Source organism: Haliotis rufescens, unplaced genomic scaffold (assembly GCF_023055435.1).
Source record: "Haliotis rufescens isolate VD_foot unplaced genomic scaffold, xgHalRufe1.0.p SCAF_4, whole genome shotgun sequence".
Taxonomy (NCBI): Eukaryota; Metazoa; Mollusca; class Gastropoda; order Lepetellida; family Haliotidae; genus Haliotis; species Haliotis rufescens.
Window position 1 is genome coordinate 9,179,827 of NW_025964112.1, and position 18,433 is coordinate 9,198,259.

General features: G+C 39.8%; 1 protein-coding gene across 2 annotated transcripts in view; it reads left to right on the forward strand.

Moving 5' to 3' along the window:
- Window positions 1-18,433, forward strand: part of LOC124135822 (serine/threonine-protein kinase DCLK1-like) — a 72,048-nt gene that overhangs the window by 14,664 nt on the left and 38,951 nt on the right. Inside the window, exons 1-2 of one of the 2 annotated variants that reach the window (XM_048382314.1) lie at window positions 14,087-14,104; window positions 16,770-17,270. In XM_048382314.1, the coding sequence (XP_048238271.1) occupies window positions 16,865-17,270 (406 nt within the window). In that variant the 5' untranslated portion in view covers window positions 14,087-14,104; window positions 16,770-16,864. Of the gene's footprint in view, window positions 1-14,086; window positions 14,105-16,769; window positions 17,271-18,433 lie in introns of those variants that run through there. The other variant, XM_046501423.2, reaches the window with a different exon arrangement.

The following is an 18,433-nucleotide window of genomic DNA, read 5'->3' on the forward strand; positions in this document are numbered from 1 at the left end:
TTAAGAATAAGAAGATAGTTCTGTTGATCTCACCTACCCTAATTGTCTGAGTTCAACACTCATGGTTAATAGACTTTCCCATATAAAAGGCATGTACTATTTGTTGATGGCAATGAAAGCCACCTCAGGCCAGACCAGTTGATTTTCTTATTGCAGATATTTTCTTGGTCAATATGTCAAGAGGCGGGAGGTAAAATTTAGGTTGCGAAAATATTGACAGGATTGATTTGAAGTTTATTTCATAATAAGATCTATATTTCACAACATATTTAACAACATACAATTACATGCATACAATTTGATAATGGGTGCAAAGAATTTACACTGCAAGTCCTGTGGGATACTAAAAAGCAGGACTGTTTGAATCATTAAGTTTATCTAAATTGTGGATTGCATGTTACATATACTATAACTTACTATTCTAATCTGGTACAAAATACACATACAGTTCAGGGTTACATTGAACTAAACAACCTTAGTGCTAGGATTGCTTGTACAATGGCCCCTTGGGGGTCAATGGCTGACTTTCTTCAACCAAAAATTGAAATCCCCATCTGTTGCATACAGTGGCCCATAAGGGACATGGAGTCTGTTTTTCAATATTTTGATATTTCACTTACTGTTATCGTAACCTTTTGCAAATTAACACGAGTTTTCATACAAATATGTGATAAATCACGTATAAAGATATTGAATTGCTGAAAAGTGAAGCGAAAATGTCAGAAACAAAAAATGAAAAGTCAAAAACAAAAGCGAAAATGTCATAAACTAAAATGAAAATACAAAAAACTATTTCCACCGCTGAAATGTGAAGCGAAATTGTCAAAAATAATAAATTTGGAAATAGTTTTCTGTGTTTTCATTTTAGTTTTTGACATTTTTGCTTTTGTTTTTGACATTTTCTTTTTTGTTTTTGACATTTTCATTTTAGTTTTTGACAATTTCGCTTCACATTTCAGCGATTCAATAGCTACTTGAAAGTACATTTTCCATGTTTTCAGTTGTTTTTATACATGATTTCTCACATATTTGTATGACATATTGTGTTAATTTGCAAAAGGTACGATAAAAGTAAGTGAAATATCAAAATATTGAAAAACAGACTCCATGTCCCTTATGGGCCACTGTAGATAGAAGCTTAGGGCTTCTTAGCAATGAAATGGCATCAATAAAATTCTTGGAAATCAAATGAAGAGCAGGTCACCAGCTTGGGCCCCCATGTTCGTACATTGGGCTCCAAAAATATACTTCTGAGAGTTGCATTGACCTGAAAAGTCCATTTTATGAACAGGTGAGTTAAGTTTGGTATTTCCTGCATATTCTGACAATCCTGACATCGATTATCTGTACCTTTCCTTCTAATACAGATTGTCATATCTCGCCCATTTTTGAATGTGATGTTTGGCCACTATGTTTATCTACGTACCCCAGCTACATCTCTGGGGAACAACTCACAAGACACTTCCCTCTTAAAAATAATGTTCAATATAAAACATCATCAAGATGCGAGCGCATATTTTTTAATTTTTTAGAAATGACATGCTAGAACAATGTTTTATCGTGAAGCAAACCATGCTTCATTCTTCGTTGCTCTTTGTGATTTATGCGTAGCTATGTTATATTTCACCATAAACAACTCACAGTGGTACACAGTACATGTATAAATATCATAAAGATGATAGTGTGAGGCCATGATACTGTAAAGGTGTAAATTATGGACAAATTTTGGACCTATGTTATAATTTGACTTTTCGCAGTAACATTTTAACATTTTAAATATTGTTCAGGCAACATAATACCGCAGTGTTACTAGTTTTTAACAGATTATGAAGTTGATAAAAGTTGGGACGATTATGACAATAACTAAGTAAGAATGAAATTGTTTTGGGTGATATGCCTTAATCCTCTCTCACTTTCCTCACTCTCATTCCACATTAAGGTGAGGTGGCCATATAATATCTTAAAAATTGTTCCATGTAGCTAACAACCAGCATACTCATCACTTCATTACTGAATCCAGTGGGCTTACAAAGCTTGTTTATTGCAGAAGCAATGTCATCCAGAAATGCCAGTAGCATTATCATCCGATGTTAACCATGTGAGCTGATTCGATAATGCCGATTTGATCAATGACATCACAGAATTTCTGGTCTCATCAGTATGGTCAGTATTGATGCTACATTGATGTAGTCGTTGATCATTCAATGATTGATGGCTGTGTCAATGCCTGCTCAAATATACACTTCAAGTAGTGGTCATGTAGGTAGTGTTACATGAGGTCCAGCCATGTGAGGAGCTGATGGTAAGTAAGACTGGGATCATGCAGATTGTTTACTACGGCTGCAACGAATACACTGTGAGACGAATATGATTCGTAACGAATACGAATAGCAATTCACAAATACAATAACAAGTCAGCAGTTGATGTATTATTTGTTGTAATCAGTAAAACAATAACAACATAAATTATTTGACATGGTTTGTTAATTATTAATATATTATACATTTATATTCTGCACTTATCCAGAAACTAGTATCTGCACAAATGCGACAATGACCATTGACCAGTGACGACAATACTGTCAAATTATCTATTATGAGAGTGTTGTCTTTTGAAGACATCTATGCATATAATATGTTCTTATGGATATTTTTAGGTACAGGGTATGTAAATGCACATGACTGCATATTCATAAATATTCGATTCTAGTGGCCATGAATAACGAATTCAATTCATGAATGGATACTGTTCGATTCACCAAATACGCAAGTGAATCGTAACAGCCCTACTGTTTACCCCTACAGTGTGTGTTGCACAATCCCATTTACATTACATGACCAGCTATCTCACCTGACACGTAAAATGCTTGAATTTCTTTGGTCAGTGATGGTTTGATAAATTTCCATGTACCCTGATAAAGCTGGAAAATATACACCCCACTGTCATAGAAACGATGTCACATGTTTATTTACTCTGATTTGAAGTGTATGTGATGCATTAAACATAAACAATTTGTCTTCTGTCAAAATGGCATCAAACAAATGCTTGACAACGCAATCGCCATTTGTTTTCAAATTGTGGTAAATGATAAGATGATGATAAGATACAGATCAAGTCTTTTTGGGCTTAACATTTAGGGAATACAGTTAGATGTACCTCTGTGTACCCTGAGCCACACTGAACGTACCCAGAGCCGCGCTGAACGTACCCAGAGCCGCGCTGAACGTACCCAAAGCCTCACTGAACGTACCCAGAGCCTCACTGAACGTACCCAGAGCCGCACTGAAGGTACCCCGAGCCACACTGAATGTACCCCGAGCCACACTGAAGGTACCCCGAGCCACACTGAAGGTACCCCGAGCCACACTGAAGGTACCCCAAGGCACACTGAACGTACCCCGAGCCGCACTGAACGTACCACGAGCCACACTGAAGGTACCCCGAGCCACCCCGAGCCACACTGAACGTACCCCGAGCCACACTGAACGTACCCCGAGCCAACCCGAACCACACTGAAGGTACCCCGAGCTGCGCTGAACGTACCCAGAGCCTCACTGAACGTACCCAGAGCCTCACTGAACATACCCAGAGCCGCACTGAACGTACCCAGAGCCTCACTGAATGTACCCAGAGCCTCACTGAACGTACCCAGAGCCGCACTGAACGTACCCCGAGCCTCGCTGAACGTACCCCGAGCCGCGCTGAACGTACCCGAGCCACACTGAAGGTACCCCGAGCCACGCTGAATGTACCCCGAGCCACACTGAATGTACCCCGAGCCACACTGAAGGTACCCCGAGCCACACTGAAGGTACCCCGAGCCACACTGAAGGTACCCCAAGGCACACTGAACGTACCCCAAGCCGCACTGAATGTACCACGAGCCACACTGAAGGTACCCCGAGCCACCCCGAGCCACACTGAACGTACCCCGAGCCACACTGAATGTACCCCGAGCCACCCCGAGCCACACTGAAGGTACCCCGAGCCACACTGAAGGTACCCCAAGCCACCCCGAGCCACACTGAACGTACCCCGAGCCGCCCCGAGCCACACTGAAGGTACCCCAAGCCACCCCAAGCCACACTGAACGTACCCCGAGCCGCACTGAACGTACCCCGAGCCACCCCGAGCCATACTGAAGGTACCCCGAGCCGCACTGAACATACCCTGAGCCACCCCAAGCCGCACTGAACGTACCCTGAGCCACCCCGAGCCACACTGAACGTACCCCGAGCCGCACTGAACGTACCCCGAGCCACCCCGAGCCACACTGAAGGTACCCTGAGCCGCACTGAACGTACCCCGAGCCACACTGAAGGTACCCCGAGCCACACTGAAGGTACCCCGAGCCACACTGAAGGTACCCCGAGCCGCACTGAACGTACTCCAAGCCGCACTGAACGTACCACGAGCCACACTGAACGTACTCCGAGCCACACTGAACGTACCCCGAGCCACACTGAACGTACCTCGAGCCTTACATGTGTAGATGTTTTACAACTCCTCCTCCGATCCCACCCTATCATGTATATGGGTGTCCTTCCCCACAATTCAATGCCCATGCCATTCAGTGTTTGAGATTTAATGACCTGTCCCTATAGGATAACTGAAGAAGTACTGGGGTAGGGCTGGGACGGGTAACTCGGGTACTTGGGTTGGGTGGGTACTGAGAAGGACCTGGGTACCCACAGAATGTGATATGTTGTTTAATGACAAAAATGATCTTGAACCAGATGGTTACACTACAAGTCACTGTTGGCATTTATTTCTGACTATGGTGGATTAAAGATACTTCAGTCAACTTCAGTGTATGCATGACCAGATTGTTTTATACATGTCTCTAAATACATTTTGTCCAGGGCTACAGTCAAACTATTCCCAATCGGACATTTTGTACCTATCTCTTGAGACCTACAGCGGGTACCCGGGTAGGGTCGGGTAATAGGTGGGTGGGTACCCGGGTAGTAAATTTGGACTCGTTCACATTTGTGCATGCATAACCTCTTTATATGTCATGCATGTCACGGAGTACCAAGGCTCCATTTAATTGAATAATGTATTATTAACTACCTGAGATCATGTTCTTGCATAACAAAGACATTTTTTGTATGCAAACCTGTCATCTTCTGGCATATTTGACAGACTTGTGACCCCTTCTACTGAACCTTTTATCTTTGGCCATAGTAAGCATGAACTGATTTAAATATCCTAATGTTGATTCTTTGTTAGGGAAGTTAGTTTGCCATTCCAGGTAAACCTGTCTCATTGTCATGCAGACTGTTGGTGGAGTCAGGTTGCTTTGTGTGTTGTTGATAAGAGTGCTGGGCTGGTTCACAACCATGTTGCTCTGATACACTGATTAAACACAATGCACTATTCGGATTACGGAGATATATTGTTCATGTGTATACCCAAGCTGCATGGAACGTGGGCTGAGTGTCTCATGATGGAATTTTACTAAAAAAATGTTGTGTTAAATGATTTTGTATAAGGTTGAACAAATAATTGTATAGATCTTGTTTTGACAGAAACAAAAATGTTTCTCTGGTGTTCTGATGTCTCCTCTCCACAGAGTGGGGAGACATCATTTTTGGCTCAGTTCCCGTTGGCGTTGGCCTTGGCGTTGGCGTTGGCATTGGCGTTGGCGTTGGCGTTGGCGTTGGCATCCTATTCCAAGCCATAACTTGAAAACCGTTCTGTGATTTTCAATGAAACTTGGCATATGCATTGCTCATCAGCTAAACTGGTGCTTTTTGCTATTTTAAAGTTTTTCAAAATTTTATTTTTTCATTGTTCCGTGAAAACAATTTCAACTTTGTCTCAAATGAGGGTAAGGTTAGTTTCTGGGCCATTACTTGAAAACTGTTCAACAGATTTCAATGAAACTTGGCATATGCATTACTAATGAGATTTACTGATTCCTTTGTTTATTTTGAACATTTTGAAAATTATTTTTTCTTATGTTTCAATGGAAACAGTTTTGACTTTCTACCAAATAAGGGTAGGGTTTGTTTCTGGGCCATTTCTTTTGGACTATGTCTCAAACAAGTAGTGTTTGTTTCCCACCTAAACGTTACAGCTAATGAATATTTCTGCATAAAACTATTTTCTTTCCAGGCTATAATTTGCTATAACTGTTTATTTGCAAACACATTTACAAGTAACAACTTAAGCTAATGTATCCCCCAAAAGGATGGGGAGGAGACATATCTTCTTGAGGAATAACACATTCTAGTTTTCTTTCTTGTATAAGGATAAAACAGTTTATTGGTTAGATATTGTGTATTATTTACAGGCTAAACCATTAATTGGTTTTGTCAGAAATAAGAAATAGTCATTAATGTTCTTATGATCACGTGTGTATAAGGCTAAAGTAGTTAATGTTTAGTTCTTGATACACGATAAAAACACCATTTTGACAACCGTGACTACAAAAGGATATGAGGCTATTAAAATCCTTCATTCTGTGTATCCATCTTGTAAATAACATAAAATAATACTTGCAAGGGCGGTCTTTCTTAGCCTTTGCCCAGTGGAATCCAATCTCAATAAAATCATGACCTTCAAGTACTGCTATGCAAGCTCGTACTTCTATTGGACAGTCTTGAATTTTCTTTGGTTCAGTTTTATATTAAGAAAAATATTTTTCAAAGCGTAGTCTGGAATGGAAGTTGTGTGTTTGTAACTAGTGCCGTAAAGCTTGAGAAAGGTGCTTTCTGATTGGCTAATATTGGCTTCTTGTTAATTAGTTCATTGGTCGGTCAAAGGTTGTTCTAATGTGACCTGTAATAGGACGTCCTCCTAAAGTTCACTTTTTGACTTATTTGTTGATAGCTGTGTAAATATTTTTAATCAGTAGCCAAAATGAAATGCAAATGGCCGTGCAACTTTACCTGTTACAATCGTGATAAATAAAAGATTATGTTTGTTTGAAGTTGTTTGTTATTTAAATATTGATTACAGTAAAAGACATCAAATTTGAACACAATGTTGCAATTGTAACAATGGTAAATGTTTGAGCATTTATATATTAGCTAACTCTCAAAAAGATGTTTGTTTTGAGAACTGTCAAACATGAAATGATGACATCATCATGGATAGTCACTTTAAAAAGATACGTCACTTCAATCTCAAATGTTTACACAATGGTGTATGTCTGATGAGTAGATATGAGGCCTCATTTCTCAACCTGAGCTTAACCTGAAACAACGTCAGGAACATATTTGAAAAAATCAAAACGTCACTAAAATTGACTTAATTTAACTTGTCACTGATTCATGTCAATTGAAAGTTCACATTTTTGTCTCTGGTTTCCTTGTACTAAGTTAACTTCTGAGCAGACTTACTAACCCTAAAGAAACTGCTCAGAATTGACTTGACAGAAACAATGTCCTGAGGCTATGCTGTTGTCTGGGTGGAAGGAAACCTCCTCTTCCCAATGGACAGCCATGTAGTCACAGATTCACATGGGTCATGTTCTGCAAGTTCAGGACCTCCACAACTTATCAGAATTAGATCTGACAACCTCTTAACAGACATACTGCTCCTAACATCTGATTGTATCCTCTTCTGTGCTGAAAAGGGTCTCTCACACTCTGCTGAGCTTATGGGAAGTACTGGCATAATTTCAACAAGATGCAGAATGTTTTTCAGTTAATTTTTATAGGGTTCCTTGTTCTGCAACACTTGCCACAAGTCGAGGTAGGACTTTCCTTTGAAACAATTTGAGACCAGTACTTTGAGCTGTCTCCATTCAGCTTGTATGGCATCAAGGTTACAGCAACCTGCTTTGAGAGGCCTCTCAAACCACTTACAAAGTGTTTCAATTTCCTGTATGCCAAAACCTAGCAAATCCTTCATTGATTGGGACCATGCATCATGATGAAACACTTGAAAGCTTTCTACTGTCTTCCTGGTGTCACAGTCCTTGTTGGTGCCAAGTATGTTCTGAAATCTGGCATTCAGTTCCTTGATACAAATGTCAACTGTTGTGTTAATTGCCGATGAAATATTTTCCTTCACCTTTCAAATGTCACCTGTCATTTCTACCAACAGCTGACATTTCTCAAGAAGTCCTCCAGGGACCAGTTGATCTTTCTAACTGTTGACTGTGTCAGTACAGTCTTGAGTAGCTGACACTGCACTTGGCAGTATAAGTGTTCTTGTTTGTAGTTTCAGACTCAGTAATGTAATTTCCCCAAACATGTCAGCCATAAAATGAGCAAATGCTACAAACTTTAATGTTGTCATTTGCTTGAGGATTTTTTTGCCTCTATCCTTTATATCAGCATTCTTGCTTGGCTGCTGCCAAGCTCTCCATGTGAGTACAAACTGCTGTGTAATGACCATCGTCGCTGGCAAGATTCCCATTCTTTTTACCTTGAAGGAATAATCTCAAAGCCCTGTCAACATGTGGAACCCATCTTGTTCCTTTGATAGGTGTAGGGCTGTAAATTCTAGTGTCCAACTCATCACCGATCATTGTTCCCTTTTACTCTTAGGACAAAAGTGGTAGGTTTTCCAAATTAAATGGAGACAATCACTAACAACTTCAACCATGGGACTTTCTCTCTGGAGTTTCATCAGTGCTAATTCCAGTCAATGGGCCATACAGTGGAAGTCTATTAGATGAGGGGCAATCTCTCTGAGTTTAGAAACCACACCATTTCTGTGACCAACATTCACAGATGCCCCATCAGCACAAAAGCCAATAAGTTTATTTTCAAAATGTTCTTGGCCATTGGCTGAAAGTGATTCTTTAATAGCTGATAACACTACATCCGCATGGGCATGTTCAAGTTGTGTAAGTTCAAGTATCATGTTTTCAGGCTCACCATTCTGTACAATTCTTGCATAAATAACTTCATTTTCTGAAAATGAGCTGTCTGTGGCCCCATCGATCATCAAAGAAAAGTAATTGACTTCATCTAATGTTTTGGATGTTTTTTCTCTAATTGTACTTGCCACTGTTTTACAACATTTCTGCACATTTCACATCATTGATTTAATTTTCAGTTGATCCACATTTTTCTTTTCAGTTTTTGTATCAGTTTTTTGTATTTTGCATGAAATTGTTGCACAATAGCCGATTGAGATATGGACGTTTTTTGTCTGCTGCATAAAATGTAGTCTCTACACTTTCTATGTCTGTGAGAATCACTGTGCTCTAATATTCTCCAGCTTAAACTTCTGACTACCATTCGCGAATCAGTATTTCCAGCAAAAGATACACCTGCGTGTCTGCAAAAATCACAAAAGATCTTATCTGATGATTTGTCATATCGCAACCAGTCAAAGTCTAGCAACCATGACTCCTTCAACACATGTCATTGAACATTCTCGACTTTTGATTTCTTTTCTGGGGTGACAGGTCTATCAGTTTCGTTTGATGTTTCAGTCAGGTTAACTTGAAAATATGAAGTTGCCATGTTTGGGCGTCTGCTAATGCAAGAGATTGTGTGAACCCTTTTATCCATACTCTGTGAACTACATTGTGAGGCTGGATAAATGAAATGAACTAGAATTTTCCTTTAGAAAGAATGATCAGTAAATATTGCTAAGACTTTTGTTGATAGTCTTGCCGACTAACTGCATTTCGAAAAGGAGCTAAAATAATAATTACTGACCGGTAATAAGGCCAATTTTACCTTAAATTCATTATTTTTTCGTACTGGCCAAGAGATAAGTGTTTTAAAATATTTCGTTGCATTCCTTAAACTTCACTCGTAAATGCAACAAAATCACTCGCAACTTCGAGCACTGAGGTAGCAAACACTAATGTCTGATTTTTATGAGATTGGATGGAATCTGCATAATCGAGAATGGTTATTCTCTTGCTTGACGTTTTATATTATACTCAGCATCAAGAACACTTTGAAAAATTGCAGAAGCAACATACCTCGATCCATAGTCTGCTATTTATCAGACCGCTGATGCCTTATACTTCACCAAATTATCACAAAAGAACTTTTATAGTTGGCAATTAATCGATCAGAGATGACAATCAATTCCTTATTTAGGCACCCAGAATGACTGTCTCTCATTGTCCTTTGATAATACTGCTTAATCTTGTCAAGGCTAAAATATTTTATAGGTTAATGTGATCTGTAGTATTGCAGACTGTGCCATGAAAATGGAACTCTTCAGTATTCAGCTGGTGGTTTTCTTCAGTATGTATTGTTTGGTTTCCATAGTAAAGTGATGATTTCCCATCCAGTGTCTGTCTTGATGATGTTCTGAATAGTTTATGCCCACTTCATCAATCATATTGATGGATGCCCAATCAGAGGATTAGAACAACATTATGTGTAAAAACAGACCATTAATTTCTATTTTCAATTTGGCAAATGTTCAGTAGATGGGTTTGTGTTGTCTGGCTTTCTGAATGTGCCCTATTTAAACATGCACTATTGTGAAAGCCAAAGTGTCTGTGTATTGATTTCAACCTGCTAAGCACTGAAGCCATTTACAAGTTAAATAATGCATTATGAACGCAGTTGTTTGTTGTTTGTATGAAAACAGAATAAAAGGTACTTGCTGTGACATAATCTTTCAGACATGGATGCTTGTTGCTATTAAGAATTTATAATGCACAACCTTGGTTGCATGTAGACAATCAACACCAGTATTGAAAACAGACCAAACATTTATTTAAAAAAAGGTTCATAACGTTGTCAGGGTTGTTTTTAGCTCTTGAAATATAACAATAATATTTTTCCTAGTTTCAAATTTTGTTTTTATTGATCTGGCTTAATCGTATGCCAATTGGTATAGATCATTGCTCATGATGTCAGTCACTGGGTTGTCTGGCCTAGACTCGATTATTTACAGGTCGTCATCATATAGCTGGAGTATTGCTAAGTGTGGCGTTCAACAACAAACAAATAAACAAACAAAAAAACAAACAAACAAACAAACAAACCTCAACTACACAAGTATATGTGAGAAATCATGGGTCTGTATGCCACGATACCTCTCATTACAAACTTATTTTTTTCTGTTATACAAAAGATGGAAATAGTGAGGTTTCATATAGCACACTAGGTGGAACATCAGCTTAGCATTCATCTTCATGGTCTGACATAGTCTGCTCCAAATTACTGTTTCTCGATATACAGTAGCAAAACTTGCTTTTCCATATAAAAATTACTTTGACTGAAATGGAATTAGAAAAAATGCAAGTTTCCCCTTCTATTTTGGAGTGAAAAGAGACAAAATAAAGGTTTTATAGTCATGATTTTAATTGCAATCAACGATTTATGTAACATTACAACAATGAGTGTTGCTCCTCTTAGAAATGTGGGTTCTTTTTGTCGTGTTTCAAAGGTGACACTAATTGTGACTTTGTGGGTGTGAGACGGTGACACTGAACTGGTACATTGTTGATGTACTGCTGAAAGTAATTGGACATGATTGTACAGTGACGGGAACTTCAAAGAGCGAAACGTTCTTACTTCACACATAGTTCCCACTAAAACTATCACTGTGTGGAGGGACTTACGCATATCCACAGGCAATGAGCTGTTGTTTTTTCAAAAGCAAAGACATTACCGCTAACACGTAACACTGATAACAGCAAGTCAACAGATCCATACTGAAGTATGCAAATTAGACTCTTTTACTCTTTCTGGTTAAAAAAAGTGTTTATTGTATACCTGGCTTTTATCTTTTAATCTGTTTTATTAATTCTATAAGAAAAATAATTCAATATTGTTTTCATTAATTGTGGCAAAATTGTGTGAGATCAGCAGATGGCACCAATTAACCGATATTTACAGCAACCACCATGAGATTCCTGCTATTTACACCCTGAAACAAACCTCAGTTTTCAGAGAATGGATACATATATACTCATAAATGCCATACTTTGACTCGTAAAAGGAGATTGAAAAGGCAGGACCACAGGAACCCTTATTATTGTGATCATTGATTGCTTAAAATGGTGACTCGTCCAACTGTTCCATATGTCAAAAGTACAGTTGTGAATACTGGTACCTGTATTATTCATTACGTTTAGTACTGATAGTACTGAAATCTTGTAATACCTGCAATCTTTTAAGCAGTATTCGGTCACCGTTCTCACTCCCTTCTAAAACCACAACTGATGCACTGCATGATATACATCATGAGGACTTTAATCAACAGTAATGTATGCTGGCCATGGCAATTGTCATTCTGAGTGACTGATTTGGTCCAGAGAATGAGGGAGAGAGAGAGAGAAAGGTCTTATCCTTAGCCTAGCTAGGGTTAGGCTGGGTGCTCCGGGGCACCAAGACAACAACCACTTCCACTATGTGCTGACCTGCCACATAGTGTTTTTTTTGTATGTATATATCTACATGTAAAAAGTAAAATATTATATACTGCAAGCCATCGTCTCCAAGTTGTCACTTTCTACTGGGAACCATACACCGACCCCTCGCGTATACATACAAGTATGCACATTATTCATTAGCAACGTCAAGTGTGTCTGCAACGCCCATGCACCAACTCGTTGGTACAATGCTGAAACCAGAAAAAAACAGTGAGACAATTATATCACAGTAAACTATTCAAATACCTGACCTAGAAAATCATGACCATATCAGTCATTATGAGGAAGGCCATGCTTGCTGACAGAGGAGAAAGATTAAACAGATTGAAACATAAGCAGCAAGAGTCATCGTGAGTGAATGTTGTTTTATGCTCCGGACAGTGATGGTCCAGCTACGTCACAGCAGTCTGTATAGTTTAGTATGGGCCTGGCATACCAGTGGGGGACAGCTGCGTCACAGCAGCCTGTATAGTTTAGTATGGGCCTGGCATACCAGTGGGGGACTGCTGCGTCACAGCAGCCTGTATAGTTAAGTATGGGCCTGGCATACCAGTGGGGGACAGCTGCGTCACAGCAGCCTGTATAGTTAAGTATGGGCCTGGCATACCAGTGGGGGACAGCTACGTCACAGCAGCCTGTATAGTTTAGTATGGACCTGGCATACCAGTGGGGGACAGCTACGTCACAGCAGCCTGTATAGTTTAGTATGGGCCTGGCATACCAGTGTGGGACTGCTGCGTCACAGCAGCCTGTATAGTTTAGTATGGGCCTGGCATACCAGTGGGGGACTGCTGGGGCTGGGACAAGTCCTAATTTACTACCTTGGTACCCGACCCCACCCTGGGACCCGGTACAAAATATCTGATTGGAAATTGTTTCATCAGGGCCCTTGTAAAAATTAATTAGATACATGTTAAAAAGAATCTGATCATGCACACACTGAAGTTTACTGAAGCTTTACCTTTTTCCAAGCATTTGAAAGGAATGTGTGCATAGTCAGAAAGAACATTACTGACTTTTAGTGTATTCAATGAATTTTATTGTTATTGCTATTATAGAAAATATCACGTGACTAACCACAGGTCCGGGTAGTCCTGTGAATACCGATATATTTCTAAATAAGATAAATTTATTTCTGGGACTAAATTCCGGTCTATCGGGACTGGTTCTGCCCTGAATCTCCACAGTGGGATTCACAACCGATATGTACAAGTGTTCCGACTGTTGTTCAGAGAATTCTATTGATATTGGTTCTCTCTAACCATCAGGTAATGGGCTTTTCATAGTAATGACTTCATTGTTGAATGCTTTGTTGACAACTGTTTACAAGTTGAAGTGAGACAATTTGAAACCTTTTGTTCCCATATTGATTGTTAAAGGGCTTTCCTTGCACTCCCGATGATATTTGTACAAAATCGTTTATTAATATGATGCGGCTGAATCATTTCAGCTTTTGGTAATGGGGAAATGTTGTCATGGATATGGCACTTATCTGAATGGCATTTTTTCACAAATTACCTCAAACAGCTACATAAAAATTGAGGTCTGTGCATCAATTCTTGTTAGCAGCATAGGCCTCAGTGCATGGATCTCTCCAAGGCAGCGTATTGATTAAAAAATGATTGTAAAACATCAAATCTGTTTTTTGTCTGAATGGCTGTTTTCATTATCAAGCAGAAGGGGCTTGTGATTGAGGCATTTCAAGTTTGGTTTTAGTATGGTAAGCAGTCTTGAGGAGGATAGTACACCTGACATGACAGACTTTGATTACCATCCTGGCAGTGTTGGTTTGTACTTTGGTAGTTATTTTTTCACTTGTTAGTCATTGGTTATCGGTATTTGAGGATCTTGAAAATGTCCTGTATTTATGTTATTTGTTTTATGAATTGTCTTTTATTTATTTTTATTTATTTTTATTTATTTAAATTAATGTAATAATAGACATCATTGTAGAGATGCTCTTGACATATGCCAGCAGTTCACTTGTGTGGAGAATTGCAATATAGTTTATTACTTTTATTGAAGGCATACGCCAGGGAAAAAAAGTCAAAAGTCAAATGCCCCCTGCTATTCTGGCCATGAGTTTTGAAACCTATGTGCTGGCCTCAAATCTATGGCATAGAAACTAGAGTAATTATCTGTTGATAAATAAAGACAAGAATTTATCATATTGGTTGACATTTCATTGTGTGATTTACTGACAGTGTTGGTACATGACTTAAGTATTGAGCTGTAGGGTGTCACAGACAGTAGTGGCTGGCAAGGTGTTGCCCAAAATGACTGTTATGACTTCCTGTGATGAGATTGTCAATAGCATCTATAGCGTCCATGTTCCTGGATCAGACCGGAAGTTCCTGGATCAGACCAGACGTTCATTCTTGGTGCAATGATTGTATAAATTCTGTGGCTATTGGTGGATCCATTTTCTGAATTTTATGTCCCAGGATGTCCCAGATGTGTTACAGCAGGTTGAAATCTGGATTCACGGCAGGTCAAGGAATGGTCAGGATGGCATTCTGTGAAAGGAACTTTTATCTTTTGAAAAAGGTGTGGCCTCATGTTGTTGTCCATGTAGACAGATCTGGCAGACGGATGATGGTTATCACAATGTGGTACAACCTGCCAATCCAGGACTTGCCACCTGCACCTGTCACCTGTCATATTCCCCTGAACAGTTACCATGTCCAGCTTGCAATCAGTGGACAGGCAACCTTCCTCATGACTGATCCATGCCAAGGAGACTGTGGGACAAATGTTCCTCGGATACTTGCTTTCTCAATGTCTGTGATGACATTTGACAGTGGCATCCTGTTCTTCAGGCAGGTGCTTGTGGAAGAGGGTTGTTGCTTACCCAGGTGAGGTGAGGTGAAATGGGGTTTAACCTCGCGTCCAAGATTATTGCACTTATATAGCGATGTGCATGAACGTGTGTGTTTGTGTGTACTAGTCCGTACTGATGCTGATTTATAGTGCTAGCTCACTGAGATACCATGCTGCAGTTTAACATGAATACCCCACTCAGACACAGTATACTGACTCCGAGCCGACCAGTCCTTGTTTTAGCCCCTTAATGCCGAGCGCCAGACAGGGTAACAACAAGTACCATCTTGTAACGTCTTTTGGTATGACGCGGTCGGGGATTGAAAACCGGACCTTCCGCTCTCCGGGCGGATGCTCTACCACTATACCACGAAGGCGGTCGTTGCTTACCCAAGTGGAACTGGTAGTGACCTGCCTGTGCTGTTTCACACAAGGCCGTGCAGACCCGGGACTGTCCTAACCTCATTAGGTGGCCATGTTTCTGTGCCAATCTGCTTATATCTGAATGCTTGTAAGAAAGCTGACGACCAACAGCTTAAGTTGAAGTACTTTCCTACATTAATCATGCTCTTTGATTGCCACCTTTCACCATCAGATAATTTCCTACAAGCAATTATGAACAAGAATTAAGAATAATTTCAACTTGTATATGGATTTAGTGTTAATTGCATTTTTAACAAGTAGTGAGTAGATTGTTGCACATGGTTTGCAAGCCAGGACCTCTAGCAAACAATGACCTCTTAGCTGTGGTTAAACATTCATGTCCCGGGCACGGGTGGCCCAGTCGTCTAAGGCACCGCGATTCGCTGTGCAGAGTTGCGTCCCTTGGGCACGCCAGAAACCTATGATTGTGGGTTCGCATCCAGGTTCGCCCCGATTATGTTTCTAGGTTTGTCAGCACCATACCCGTGCTCGTGGGTTTCACCGAAGTGGTAAACGTGAGACCTGCATCACTTCGGGCTTTCCTCCTTAAGCTGACACGCCACGATATAACTGGAATACTGTTTAAAGCGGCGTTAAACCCAACTCACTCACTCACTAAACATTCATGTCATTACCAAATGATCTTACCAGTTCCATCTGAGGACATCATGTGATAGTGATTAACTTCTCGAGTTGTATATGTACATATGTAACATTAACATGACTGAATGATTAAAGGATTGAATGTTGAATTCGATTCATTATTTGATGACCACACATAACTCATGGTGGTCTCAGATCCAATAATTGTGAATGGAGAGGAGGGAAGTTGTCCAGATTAATATTTTCATTATTTTACCATGCATATATGATTTGAGAAGTATCACTTGTATGGCTTCCGAAAATGGGGCTGGAACTCCATGGATCAATGCTTGTTGAACAATGTGAAAGAAGTTTGTTCCTGCTTAAAATGTAAGAATTCTATAATGAAACTAGTTACTATGATACCATAAACAGAGTTAGCAGTCTTCTGTCCTTGTCCAATGTCTGTCATAACAGTGTACATATTTTCTTCATGTGTTGAGAATAGTTATTTCCAGTTGTGGTTGAGGCTGCCTTTTAGGGGGTAATTGGGTAGAGGAAAAAAGCAATTATTATGTATGATGATATATGACACTGATGATAATGGGACAATTACTCCATTTATAGGTCAAAGGATGTTGACGTTTGGAAGTGGAAGAATGGACATCAACTTTGACCCTGGCTTTTGTTCACTGTGACCTGCATCGTCGACACAAGTGACCATGTCAAGTCCAGTCCAGATGGCATTGCCAGAGTTGTCACACCGGATGCACAATGCAGGGATGTCTCAGGCGCACAGGGACATCACAGATGAGCGGTACCATAACCTCAGAAGACCCCGAAAAGTCCGCTTCTATGTGAACGGTGATCGCTACTTCAAGGGGAAGAGAATGTACATAACTCCACATCGCTACCTCAACTTCAATGATCTGCTGAATGACCTAACAGGGAAGCTGCCCAATAGTGTCAGCCTCCCCTATGGCGTGAGACAGATCTTCACACCAAACCAAGGCCAGCGGATCCTTGAGATAGAAGACTTGCAGGATGGAGAGGCGTACGTTTGTGCTGGGTTTGAAGGCTACAAGGGACTCAAATATGGAAAGGCAGAATTGGAACCTTGGTCAGTTGGTGAGTACCAATTTAGTTTATGCAATGTAGAACTGAGTTTGTGAAGAGGCCTTTGTTCATCGCACATTGCAAACATATGATATGTTATCCTTTCTTGAACAATCGCATTAAAACCAGATCTTAGTTCTTGCTACCACCATGGCATTGTTAAACCCAGAAAAAAGGGTAAGATGAATACCTCAAGAACACAGTTAACTATTCAAATGCATGACTACTGCTGAACAAAGATCTGAGGACATCATATTGTGGGTCAAAAAGACCTTTCATCAAACCAATCAGAGCGTCTCTTAGCATATCATGAAAGGGACAGTCAGAATGTGTTTTTTTCATCATGAAACCTCAAAAAGGTTAACACAGGGTATTCCAGATGACAGTTATGGACTGTATGACTGATTCCGTCAAAATCATCGTCTATGTCTCGCTTGAATTGGATAAACATTTGAAACAGAGGAAACTTTCTATTGCACGTGTAAAGTACTGCTATGCAATCTTTGAAACATAGTTTTCAAATATTTAATCAAGAACTTTGTCAAAATATTTTTCAAATGTAGTCTGGAATAGAAGTCACCGTTTTGAAACTAGTGGTGTATAGTTCGAGAAAGCTGTTTTCTGATTGGCACATGTTGACTCCCTGTTAGTCATTTCATTGGTCAGTCAAAGTTTGCGAAATGTCGTTCTGGTGTGACCTGTAATTAGATATTCTCAGATTTTTGTGTAGCGGTAGCAAGCACTAAGATCTGATTTGAATGAGATTATTCGTGGAACAGCTCAATGTACTTGAAAACTTGTTATCAATTTTATATGTGTATGTGTTATGCTTGTGAAGTTACTGGACATTTTGTACAGGGTGATGTTGTCTTTCAACATACCTTCAGCAATATTTGTCTGCCATGGTTGACATTAACCAACTTTGAAATAATTTGACATGTACAGTTTACATAACGACTGACAATATCCTTGGTAATATGATCCAAACATATCCAGTTTACAGTAGGGTGTACGTAGCAGTTTGCCTTTCCCATGTTTGATTAAAGTCCCCTGTGTTCGTTTGATATGTTTCATATTCACATATTTAATAGATACTCTATCACAGCTATCAGGAAGTCCTCAGAGCCTCAACTATTGTTGTCTACATTTACAAGGGGTGGGCTTGGGGTGGCATT